At 36.5% G+C, this 12,354-nt stretch overlaps 2 protein-coding genes across 5 annotated transcripts; one reads left to right on the plus strand and one right to left on the minus strand.

Moving 5' to 3' along the window:
* Positions 1–268: 268 nt before the first annotated feature.
* On the plus strand, positions 269–6,586 carry SWI3C (SWITCH/sucrose nonfermenting 3C). Of its 4 annotated transcripts, none has more exons than XM_016792460.2 (9): positions 269–495; positions 630–1,166; positions 2,038–2,585; positions 2,969–3,332; positions 3,435–3,508; positions 4,188–4,321; positions 4,564–4,637; positions 4,732–4,916; positions 5,893–6,586. In XM_016792460.2, the coding sequence occupies exons 1-9, from the start codon at positions 468–470 to the stop codon at positions 6,352–6,354; spliced, it is 2,406 nt and encodes an 801-aa protein (XP_016647946.2). In that variant the 5' UTR covers positions 269–467; the 3' UTR covers positions 6,355–6,586. The 4 variants fall into 4 exon arrangements, with proteins under 4 accessions (XP_016647946.2, XP_088901581.1, XP_008219603.2 ...); XM_089045455.1 differs by having other exon boundaries at positions 4,735–4,916; XM_008221381.2 differs by having other exon boundaries at positions 2,041–2,585.
* Positions 6,587–7,161: 575 nt separating this feature from the next.
* Positions 7,162–12,189, minus strand: LOC103319788 (metal transporter Nramp6.1-like). Its single transcript, XM_008221380.3, has 13 exons — positions 11,986–12,189; positions 11,801–11,879; positions 11,449–11,489; positions 11,212–11,290; positions 10,828–10,932; positions 10,595–10,704; positions 10,329–10,510; positions 10,131–10,200; positions 8,782–8,955; positions 8,363–8,467; positions 8,131–8,262; positions 7,921–8,016; positions 7,162–7,787 (listed from the first exon to the last, which is right to left on the minus strand). Exons 1-13 carry the CDS (start codon positions 12,124–12,126, stop codon positions 7,461–7,463), a joined length of 1,641 nt encoding a protein of 546 aa, XP_008219602.2. The 5' UTR covers positions 12,127–12,189; the 3' UTR covers positions 7,162–7,460.
* Positions 12,190–12,354: the final 165 nt, after the last annotated feature.

Consider the following 12,354-nt stretch of genomic DNA (forward strand, 5'->3'; position numbering starts at 1 on the left):
TATTTTGTTTAACCAAATAACTTATTGAAACTTCTTATTCAATACATGGAATGCGCTGCAAACAAATAGAATAAATTACACATAAATGGTTTCGTTTAACCGAAACTTCTAATTCAGTGCATGAAGGCCACGCGTTGCGAGCACTAACATGAAATTTTATTGAAACTACTCATTTAGTGCATGAATGACACGCGCGGTAAGAATATAAAAACATAAAAAAGAAAGAAGCGAAAAAGCAAAAAGAAAAGAAAAAAAGAGGAAAAAACCTGAAAACTAGAATTTGCTCAGCAAAGCAAAACACACACAGTTGAAAAACAGAGAAGGGAAGCCCTACACACTCTCTCTCTCCCTCTCTGTCTCACTCTCTCTCTGTCCCTTGTCTGTCTGTGTGTGTCTCTCTGCCTTTGATTCTATTTTTGCGCCAATCAAAGTCCCAGCAAGTCTCCAATTCCTTCTCTCTCCTAAAAATGCCAGCTTCTCCTTCATTCCCTTCAGGTAACTCAAACCTAAAACCCTCTCTCTTTCTCTCTCTAAAAATTCAAACTTTTACATTGCAATTAATTATATACACAGCAATTCACAATTCACAATTTTGGTTTTTCACTTCAACAATGTTTGAATTTTCGCAGACTCCCGCGGCAAATGGAGGAAGCGAAAGCGCGACCCCCAAATTCGCAGAGGCAAACGTGAGGAGGACGACGACGAAGACGACGACGCGGTTGCTGCCGCAGAAGACAACGACCTCGAACAGAACGATGACGTTTCAGAGGATCCCCACCATAACCCTCAATCCGGTGCCGCACCGGATCCCGGCCCTCATGAGACCGAGGTCCTCGACGGTGGGGTCCGCCAAAGCGACTTCCCTCCCGTCGTTTTGCGCACCGTGAACAGGCCCCACTCGTCCGTTCTTGCAATTGTGGCGCTCGAGCGAGCCAATCACAGCGGCGGGGACGCCAAGGGCCCCACCAGTCCGATTGTCTTAGAGAATGTGTCGTATGGTCAGCTCCAGGCGTTGTCCGCCGTGCCCGCCGATAGTCCGGCGTTGGATCCGGACCGTGCAGATGGTGCCGGGTCGTCTTACGTGGTCACTCCGCCGTCGATTATGGAAGGCCGTGGCGTTGTTAAGCGGTTTGGGAACAGAGTTCATGTGGTTCCAATGCACGCAGGTATGCATATGTTGGTTAACTATTTGTTTGTGTCTAGTTATTTGTGAGCTATAGAAAGTGGCAAAGAGTTGCTAAAGTTGTAGAGTTTCTGGGTTTTTATGTGATAATAAACTCTCCCCGAATTCTGGGTTGTTTTCAAAATTCGGTTACGCTTAGAACTCTACTACGTCGTGTCTTGAGTGGAATTTTGGTATTTGATGTGTTGCCTTAATTGTTGCCTACTCGTTTTTCACTGTGAACTGCTGCTGGGTTTGTGCAATTAATTTTTTATCATCTGTAGGATATTAATTTGAAGAAATGACTAATTGTCGGAATTTTTTTTGCTGCAAATCTTCTATTAGAAAACAGTTGGAAAGTTTTGATGAGATTGCTATTTGATATTAAATAACTGTTTAGAAGGTTTCTTTATCTGAAAAAAAGCATTTGTACACCGGTAAACTACTCTTTTATGTGGAATCATCATGGTAGGCAAATAATTTAACTGATCTGAGTCAACACTTGTCACTTGTTTGTGGTGCTGACCTGGACTCAAATTATAACATTTATATGATCTGAAAAGGACATAAAGGGAGCTTTTTTTTCTGATTTGCACCCAGACAAAAGATTTACTTTTGGGTTTAGAGGAAGCTAGTCTCTAAAAAGGATTTGGAACTTACTCTGGAAATAGGCCTTGGATTCCTTGATATGAAGTCGGTATCATGTAGATTCTTTATTTTCCATCATCTGTAGGGCCTTAACAAGATAATTGATTCCCTTTTTTCCTCAAATGCTTGGAAGGTGGATGTGTTAAAGCTACATGCTTATTATGCATTTCTGTGTATATATATGCGTATAAATATGGATTTCTGTTTTTGTGGAATTCTCCTGTTAGCAGATTGGTTTTCACCAGCCACAGTGCATCGACTGGAGAGACAAGTGGTGCCACATTTTTTCTCGGGAAAATCGTCAGATCATACTCCTGAGATATACATGCAATGTAGGAATGAAATTGTTGCTAAATACATGGAAAATCCAGAGAAGAGACTTGCATTTTCTGATTGCAGTAGATTAGCATTAGCAGGTCGTCTAAGTTCTGATGATTTGACTCGAATAATTCGTTTTCTGGATCACTGGGGAATTATCAATTACTGTGCTGTAGCACCGAGTCGAGAGCCTTGGAGTGGCAGTTCCTACTTAAGGGAGGAGCTAAATGGTGAAATTCATGTGCCATCAGCTGCTCTAAAATCCATTGATAGTTTAATCAAATTTGACAAGCCCAGATGTAGGCTTAAGGCAGCTGATGTTTATTCGTCTTTGCCATGTCATGATGATGATGATGTCTCTGATTTGGACAACACAATTCGGAAGCGTCTATCTGAAAATCATTGCAATCATTGTTCTTGTTCTCTGCCCGATGTATACTATCAGTCACAGAAGGAGGTACATCTCTATCATCTCAATAATATTATGTTTTTCCTGTCCATAATTTTATCAAATGGATAGTATTTTTCCTTCAAGGGATGAATGAAACTGCAGGAAGTTACTACACCAACATGTGACACAAAAATTTAACACCCATAATTAAATGAACGAAAAGATAACATGTAGATGGAGTTGCATTTATATGTTTAAAAGATAACATGTCATCTTAGATGAGCTTGAATGGTGACAATGGATCCTTATATCTGAACCCAATTAATTAGATGAGCTTGAACGGCGACAATGTATCCTTATAGCTGATCCCAATTAATTAGATTAATGCTTAGTATAGTTTGGCTGAATTCTTATTCACTATACTAACTGATTGGTATCTTATTTTTCAGGTTGATGTACTTATGTGCTCTAATTGCTTCCATGAGGGAAGATTTGTGGTTGGTCATTCAAGCATAGATTTCATACGGGTGGATTCAACAAAAGATTATGGTGATACAGATGGGGAGAATTGGACTGATCAAGAAACCCTTCTGCTGCTTGAGGCAATGGAAATGTACAATGAGAACTGGAATGAAATTGCAGACCATGTTGGTACAAAGTCAAAAGCACAATGCATCCTTCATTTTCTTCGTTTGCCTGTGGAGGATGGCCTGCTGGAAAATATTGAAGTTCCAGGCGTGTCCATGTCTTCCAACTCGTCAGATAGAGATGGTCGTGGAGGATTTCATTCAAACTCAAATGGGGATACGGCAGGTGTTCTTATTTACTTATGGTTCTCATCCTTCAAGTTATCCTGATGTATATTAGACCTTATATGCCAACTTTTTTTTTTTCTTTTTCTCAATTTCTTTTTAGGATCCTGCCCACAAGATGTTGATTCTGAATGCAGGTTCCCATTTGCGAATTCTGGGAATCCAGTCATGTCCCTGGTAGGTGACTAATCCGATGCATCATGGTCCTTTATTTTCTTATAATTCAGTTGAAACATGTGAACGTGTATTCTAAAAAGGTACTGTCCCAAGTACGTAACAGAAAACAAGATTGTATAATTATTTATTTGTTTATTTTTTAACACCCCCAATATCAAAGAGAACTGAATTATGATTTCTTGTGTGATGCGACTTTTTCATCTGTTTGGATAGTGGAAATACTTCAAACAGATGTAGACCGACTATGCAATCAGGATAAATATTTTGATAGAGAGGCAGTTATGGTAATAAACTGAGTGTATTTGATTCTAAGTTACCAACTCAGATGATGAATGCATACATGCTTGTGGGAGTCTTGTAAGACTTTTCCTTGGTTCTTTTTTCATTCTTATTGTGTTGCTGGGACTAGGACCATACATTATTTACAGTTATTCCGAGGTTGCGAAGAATTTACTTTATCATAATTCTTTTACATTCTTGAGAGAGTGGTACAGAGAAAGGATATCTTATCCCTACAACCCGTGAAATATAAACAAAAGAATATGAGATAAAACTTGACAGAGATCCCAGACTTAACATGCGTTCTTGAGTTATAAATGCACATTTAATGAAAGAGATAATGGTTTTCCCAGACTTCACTTGTGTTCTTACACAGCTAACTTGTTGAAAATGTTTGTAGGTAGCATTTCTGGCCTCTTCTGTTGGGCCAAGAGTTGCTGCATCTTGTGCCCATGCAGCATTGACGGTATTTTCTGAGGACAATGGTGTATCTGCTTCTGGAAGTATTTTGCAGATGGAAGGATCAGGACATAGGTGATTTCTCTTTGTTTGTCATATCAAAATAATTCCCTGGGATTTTTTTTGGCTCATGGAGGATTTTTTTAGCTCTGTTAATATACTAAATTTTTTAGGAAATGAGGAGTTTGCTAGTACTGCTAATCCAGTGAAAGCATTGGAAACCCCTTAAAAAGCTTTTCATTCTAATTGTTGCATGTTCTTCATTGATATTGCAAATTTTGTTCCGTTAGCTTAAAATTTATTTTTCACCTATGAAGGATGAACCCTGAGAGCATACATGGTAGAGAAGGTGGGGCTCATGGAAATATTGCAAATTCACTTCAGCAGAAGGGTAGGCATGGAGTTTCATGTGTTCTTTTTCATACTCTCTCTCTCTCTCTCTCTCTCTCTCTCTGACTTTCAGTTATTCATGGATTAAACTTCAGAAGAGAACACAGCAGGACATGGTTCTAGGGGTCAAAATGAGGCAGGGACAATTCCAATACCTGCAGAGAAAGTTATAGCTGCTGCCAAAGCTGGCCTTGCTGCTGCTGCAGTAAAGGCAAAATTATTCGCTGATCATGAAGAACGGGAAATTCAGAGACTATCTGCTAATATCATAAATCATCAGGTATAACTTCTGCTAAATTTAACTGTTTCCTTCTTATTTGTATACTTTACTGAAACTCTTTTCTTGTTACTATTTGGTAAAAAAAAGGCTTGAACCATATTTTTTTTTATCTTCTCATTATTAGTTGCTACCTGTTAGTTGTTAATAGGTGAGGATGGAGATTTTTGTATCAGATTTTTTTTTTTTTTTATAAAAGATGGGCGAAGATGGAGTTGAACCTCTTAAAAAGGCCTGAATCAGGATAAGGGACAAGGTCCTTTTTAGAATCTTGACTTTAGCTGCATACTTAAAAATCATATTTTGAGATGTATCGTTATTTGAAAGATTTAGAGGACTATCAGCATGCTTGTATGGGTTGGAGTTGTCTTTGTCTGTTGTAAGTTGTATCAGTCGTAACACAAATCATTCCATCCTGATTAGCGTTTGGTATATACTATACAGTATCTTGGATATTTTAATTTCAACTGATCTAGTGTGTTTTGGTAGCCTTAACTGGTTATTGATGGACCAAAAAGTATCCTGGGCATACAACTCCAGGATGGATCATCTCTGAGAATAATTGGCCAAATGAGTACTGGCTTATATCCTCAGATCTTTAGTATGGGGTAATTCATTGTGTCGTTGGTCTGAAACTTAACTTCAGACAAAAGAACAACTTATTTTATTTTAAGAGGGACTGCTTTCCCTGTAAATTTTAATTTTGATTTATTTATTAGTGTTGTTATATGGTTAGACAAGTTTATGGACATTATTTTAACACACACATTCATATGCTCTTGATAACTGAATATTCTCTGAAAATCAAAAGCCCATCTGGAGATGGCATTGCCCCAACACCTGACTTGTTTCGACTAGTTTCTGCCTCCCATAGTTTAACCTGTATCTTTGTAAGCAGGGTTTATTTGTTTGCCATTTGAAGTCATACTTAAATTGAATTGGATGAGTATTCTTATCTCTAGTGTGAAATTTATTACAGTTGAAGAGATTGGAGCTGAAGTTAAAGCAGTTTGCAGAAGTGGAAACTTTTCTAATGAAAGAATGCGAACAAGTGGAGAAGACTAGGCAGAGGATGGCTGGTGAACGTGCCCGTCTTATGTCAGCTCGGTTTGGACCTGCTGGAGTCGCTGCACCTATGGGTTTAGCAGGTCTTGGTTCTTCCATGTCTAATAATAACACTAGCACCGGTAGGCAACAAATAATGTCACCTTCAGCTTCCCAGCCAAGTGTATCAGGATACAGCAACCAACCAATCCATCCCCACATGCCATTTGTGCCACGCCAATCAATGTTAGGGTTGGGGCCGAGGATGCCCTTGACATCCATACAGTCATCCTCATCAGCTCCAAATGCCATGTTTAATGCTGCAGGGACTGCCCAGCCGACTCTAAATCATCCAATGTTGAGGCCTGTACCAGGTACTAGCTCTGGTCTAGGTTGAAAGAAAACATGTAGATTTGGGGTTTATGGTTATTCCCTTTGGTCGTTGCTTTCTGCACTGTAACTGAAAGTAGTGGATAACATAGATGTCATTCACGATCAATCTGCCTCACATTCTTTTTTAGTTTTTTTTTTCTATATAGAAGATACCTCCGGCAGATTGTAGGGCCTGTATGTTCATACATTTGATCATTAGAAATTAATTCAGCCAAAAAATAATTGTGTTTCTGAAAGTGATGTTGGTGCAGATGACTTTTTTTTTTCTTTTGGAAAATGTTTCCCGGCTCATTTCTCTCGTCTTGTCTGGAAGAGTAAATTTTCCTCCCCAAAACTCACTTTGCACTTGTGTCTGGTAATACATGGTTGAATGATTTATAACTCCTGTAACTTGTTTTGTTTGGTTTACTGACCGCAAAATGTTGGTCATAAGTATAACAAGCTTTTTATTCCTACATTGATCTCTCTGTAGGAAGAGTTATCATTTAATGCTTCAATATTCTTTCACTCATGATGCCTCCGGCAGTTTGTAGGGCCTGTTTTAATTCAGCCAAAAATGAATTGTCTTCTGGAACTCTGCTTCAATCTTCTGGTTCGAAAGAGAGTTAACTCTGTTGGGAAAATTACGTAGAATTTCTTTTATTTATGCATCTAGAATTTAATGTCGTTAAAAAAAAAAGAACTATATCTTGTTGGCAATACCAAACATCTGCTGAGTATCACTAAAACATCTCCAATGTGCAATGTGCTAGGTACTGTAGATTGGTAACCGATAATTAATCAATGAGCCCTTTTACTAGGGAAAACATCATGATCCAAAATTTCAAATGAACAATTTTATTTGCAACTGTAGACCGATGGGTAACATTCTTTTTATATGATACACTAAATGATTATTCTTCCTTATATAGATAATTATTACCCAATAGAATAAAATAGAACACAAACAGCATACATGTTACATTGATGCAAAGATCAACCAAGAACAAAAAGCCCCTGCTTCTCTAATTCTAACCCCATTACCAATTTAAAGGGCAAGAAAACCCTGAAGCATGTATGTATATAATTATAAACGTGCCCAATTAAGGGCATTGGGTCTCAAATAACCCTCTATTGCGGTAGAGGTATGTCAGCCAAGTCCTCTCTGAAGGGCACTGGGGGCCCACTAGAATAGGGGAGCCCACTTTCCATTTGGTTTTGGGCTGCTGGGTCATTCTTTGTGGGCTCAACAAATGTCACTACACTGTCTTTTCTCAAGGTCAAGTAGATGACTGCAAGGATGTAAATGGCCATCAGGGGAAACACTATGATCCCAATGAACACATTTGCAACTTTTGGCAGGCTGCTGTGGATCAACCACCCCACAAACCCTGTGCTCAGGTAATAGATGTTGATGCCTATGATTCCCATGCCTAGAATCCAAGATACCACAATGATCTTCATGCACAAATCACAATTTTAAATATAAGTATCCGTTACTAAAATACAGATATGTTCGTGAGATTTGAACTCATGACCTCTTTTAATAAAGAACCACTGATTAACTAATTAAGGTTAAAACCACACTCACATAGATTGAGTTCTTGTGGGGTCCCATCTTGGTGGTGCTACTGCTGAATTTGAGTAGTGGGATTAGAGCAAATGGGAGTTCAAAAGACAGTATCATCTGCAAAATACATTAAAAGTTTGCCCTTTAATTAATTATATTTCAGTACTATTTAATTATAATTTTTATATAAAAAAAACCCTAATAGTTTTAATATAAAAATAGTCAACGAACCGATGCAATGATAATGAGTCTGCCTGCTCCTGAAGGGCCGCCGATAATGGAAACAATGAGACTAGGGGTAATTGCTATGCACCTGGTCATTAGGTTTCTAGCCCATTTTTTCATCTTAATGTCCAAGAAACCCTGTAAATCAGCATCAATTTTATGTCAGTTTTCAAACAAATTTAAAGTAATTTTCAAAAGTGCTTTTAAGTTCACATAATTAGTAAAACATAAATCTAACCTGCATGACAAATTGTCCTGCGTATGTGCCTGTAATTGTGGAGCTTTGGCCTGAGGCTAATAGTGCAATTGCATAAATGACTTTGCTTGACCGTCCCAGCACATTCTGCATATACAAAAGAGATTAGTTATCTGGTTTTGTATTCGGAAATACTCCATTGTCAGACATACATTTTATGTTTTTGAAAGTGCTAAAAACGCTTTATAACAATTAAAAGTGTTTATGTAAGCTTTTGGTAAAAATTTCAAAAATATTTCAGAGTCATAAAAAAGTACTTTCACAATAACAAACATGTCATGATTCAAGTAACATAATATGTCAGATATATATCGGTAACAAAATGTTACCATGTATATAAGATTGGTTTTATTTTATCTATAAAGATTATAGTAAAATGAAGGTTAAGTGGTGAGTTTTACCTGGAGAAGGAAAGAGGCAGAATTGAGGGTAAGATCACTGCAAGTTTTGGTGTCCTTATCAGAGAGGTTGGTGTCATGGCAAACCGTGCCGGATACAGAGACGATGGCAACATTAATTAAAAATGCTACAAATAATGCAAATCCACTCTCTATCAAGAAATATCGGCACGCATCCTGCAACAACATAACATTGAATTAGTGTTAATTAAACAAACAGTTTACCAAATTAGCAAGTTTCACTTTATTTATGATTTTTTCTTTTTTTATACTTTTTTTTACCTAGCTCTTCACAACTACAAGGCCAATGGTCAATAAATTTTCTTATATTATAATAACTAGCCTCTTGGCACATGCTCACGCATATGCCAATTGGTTTTATTTTTTATTATTTATTTTATTTTTAGAATTAAGAAAAGATAACATGGGTAGTTATGTTCCATAAAAGTATGACATATTATCTGATTTTCTTTTTTATTTTAATTTTTTTAATATGAAAAAAATGTGAATTTATCATATTATCCTCATTTAATTAATAATTTCAATCCTTAATGTTTGAATTAACCAAGAACATTTTCTGGTATTTTGAATGTTTCACCATTCTCTGCCTTTTGCTTTATATATATAGATTATGTGGGCTTTTTAAAAAAAAATTTATAGTCTAGCATAGTTTTGAAAATAATAATACTAGTCTTACCACATTTTTTATACCACAATTTTATACCACATGATATGGCGGCTGATGTGTACATACCACATCATGTAAAATACTAGTTTCTGTTTTTCAAATTTTATTTATTAAAATACAGTTCATTCATTTAATTAATATATCATATGATATGGACATGCCACATCATGTGGTATAGAAATGTGGGATAATAATATGGTAAGTGTAGCATTACTCTTTTGAAAAACTTATAATAGGTTTTATTTATTTTTAATAATCTTTGTTTGTGATTTTACTTTTGGAAAGTGGATGCATGCATGTCACTTATAATTGGAGTAACTCATTTTTTTTTTCCCAAAAAGGGGAATAGCTAGTGGCGAACCACGACAATCCACCCTCTTTTGGGGCCGGGAAGACTCACACATGCGTTTCAGCTCACCCTTGGCCACGATCAGAAAAAATCAAACTAATATTTGTTTTATATATATATATACATTTACATACTGATAAGTGCTCTAGACAAAGTCATATAAACAATAATGCAACAATGAGTTAATAATTCTATTTTTATAGTTGTTGATTTTCATCCAACGACTTGGATCTTCATGTCATTCAAAGTTATATGCATTAATTATTTATGGCTAGTAATAATGCAAATGAAAGCTAATTAACAAATGGGGCTTACGTTGATGCCATGGACAGATTTTGGAATTTTCCTAGAAAGCACAAGAGCTGAGTGGAGAAAAAGGTTGTGCCTGTCAAAAATAAATTAGAGATGCACGAGAAATGTTCTCTTGTCAGATTATATGTTAAATTTGAAATATTTAAATTACAATAATTAAACGACATAAGCACTTGTCTAACAAAAGATTATGGAACGTACGGCATAACGAGGGCACCCAAGAGGGCAATGGCATCTCCGGTTGCTCCTTGGCCATTGAGCTTTGGGATAAACATGCCTTTGAGCACACCAGATGCTGGAGGCTTCACATAACCCATTTCACCAAAGAAACAGGCAGCCATGACAAACACCAACACTGCTATCAACAATTCCAGCTTTCTAACCTGCCCATGCATATAATATAATGTCACCAAAATATTAAATTAATTTATTAAACTTGGATTAATTTGCAGACTAATTAAAATTACCCCATATCTCTGCAGGCCTAGAAGAAGGAGAGTGCTGAAACCAGTGAGGAGAACTCCGGTCCAAACCGGAATGTTGAACAGTATATTTAGTGCAAAGGCTGTGCCAATCACTACATGCCAAAATTAAGAATCAATATTAGGAAATTTTTTTTTTTTTTAAATTGTACAAATTAAAGACAGAAAAACATAAATTATATATTAGATTTTTTTTTAGTTGAGTTAATATATTTTACCTTCGGGTATATCAGCAGCTATGACGGCAACTTCTGCCAGCAACCACAGACAATACTTCACAAACTTTGGGTACTCCGCCTTGCATAATTCTGATAAATGTTTTCCTGAAAATTCAAGATTAAGTAAATTAATTACTATTATTTAAATTGTAAGAAAACAATATAATCTTCCGTTTATTTTCTCTCATGCTTTCTATCTTGTCTCTATTCTCCCTCTCATTTTTAATTATAAAGAATGTTAAAAAATATAAAGTCCCACGTCGAAAACTTGATAATAAGTGATTTCACTTTTACTAATACCGAGACTTTTTGTGATAAAACCTGTATATATAAATATATATTTGCTATTATTGAGTTAAGAAATATTTTCGTCCTATTTCGTACCGGTGGTCACGCCAAGGTTTGCTGAAAGCGATTGGATTATGAGAGCGAAGATCAGTCCAATAAGAATCACCCAAAGCAGCTGAAAATAGCAAAATTTATTATAAGATAAGACCAATGCTTTAACCTTTTTCTTTTGCATGCTAAATAATGCAAACAACTCTTCAGGATTTTTCTTTTTGTATTTTATTTTAATGTTTGCTTTTAATTTTCCTTTGGCCTTTGTGGCTTTTATTTTACCTCGTATCTGTGATTGGCTCCAGCTTGCAGATCAGTTTCCACTGTGAGATTATGATGTCATAAACAAAAATTTTGTCATTAATAGGAACAAAAATATATACACACTTATACATATAAGCGGTAAAGAGAGTTATTTATATACACACGATAATATTCTTTTGCCAGACTTATGTTATGAAAATATAAATTTAAACTGCGCATTCATGTAAGAATTTAAACCGGCTTAATGGTGGGAATTTGCAGTCTGGTATGTGTTACGACGGCAAAAGAACATTGTTCGTGTATATATACAATGTAATGTTACATGTATGTATAGAGAGAGAGAGAGAGAGAGAGAGAGAGAGAGAGTCACAGTTGCCAGGATCAAGGTAGGCCAAAGAGACAAGGAAGCCAGGGCCTACGTGTGCTAGAAACTTTCTCCATCCAGGCTTCTAAAGATCATCAGAATTAATCAACAAAAACACAAGAAACAAACTCAGATATATTGTTGACAAAATAATCAAAATGAACTCCAGTGTAATTTGATTTGTATCAGACCTGTTGATCATCTTTGGGGTCAATGTTATGATCAACGTCGAAGTGTTTGGTGGGTGGTGGTGTAGCCGCTGAATAGATGGCTGCCATGCGTGTAGCTCCTCCATCTGTACTCACTCTCTGCTGCTGCTCTTGGCTTCCCATCTCTCTTGGCAGTCAATAAGCTAGCTAGCTAATTGATTGAAATGATGCTTGGAAATATGAACAAAGATATACATATATATAGAGGTAGCTCTTGCATGAATTAATTAATATTATTATTAATAATGCATGGAGACTGTGAACCCACCCACTTCCCTGGTTTGTAGACAATTGTGTAGTCGCTAGCTATACTCTAATGTGTCTTCCTCGACGTGGCATAAACGACAGGTC

This window comes from Prunus mume, linkage group LG2, assembly GCF_029339155.1.
Source record: "Prunus mume cultivar Tortuosa linkage group LG2, ASM2933915v1, whole genome shotgun sequence".
Taxonomy (NCBI): domain Eukaryota; kingdom Viridiplantae; phylum Streptophyta; class Magnoliopsida; order Rosales; family Rosaceae; genus Prunus; species Prunus mume.

Coding starts and splice junctions, on each gene's coding strand:
- SWI3C (XM_016792460.2), top strand. CDS start 468: ATGCCAGCTTCTCCTTCATTCCCTTCAG. Junction 496..629: donor TTCTCCTTCATTCCCTTCAG/GTAACTCAAACC, acceptor GAATTTTCGCAG/ACTCCCGCGGCAAATGGAGG. Junction 4,322..4,563: donor ATGGAAGGATCAGGACATAG/GTGATTTCTCTT, acceptor TCACCTATGAAG/GATGAACCCTGAGAGCATAC.
- LOC103319788 (XM_008221380.3), bottom strand. CDS start 12,126: ATGGGAAGCCAAGAGCAGCAGCAGAGAGTGAGTACAGATGGAGGAGCT. Junction 10,705..10,827: donor AGCTGCTGATATACCCGAAG/GTAAAATATATT, acceptor TTTGGCATGTAG/TGATTGGCACAGCCTTTGCA. Junction 10,201..10,328: donor TTGGGTGCCCTCGTTATGCC/GTACGTTCCATA, acceptor TATTTTTGACAG/GCACAACCTTTTTCTCCACT.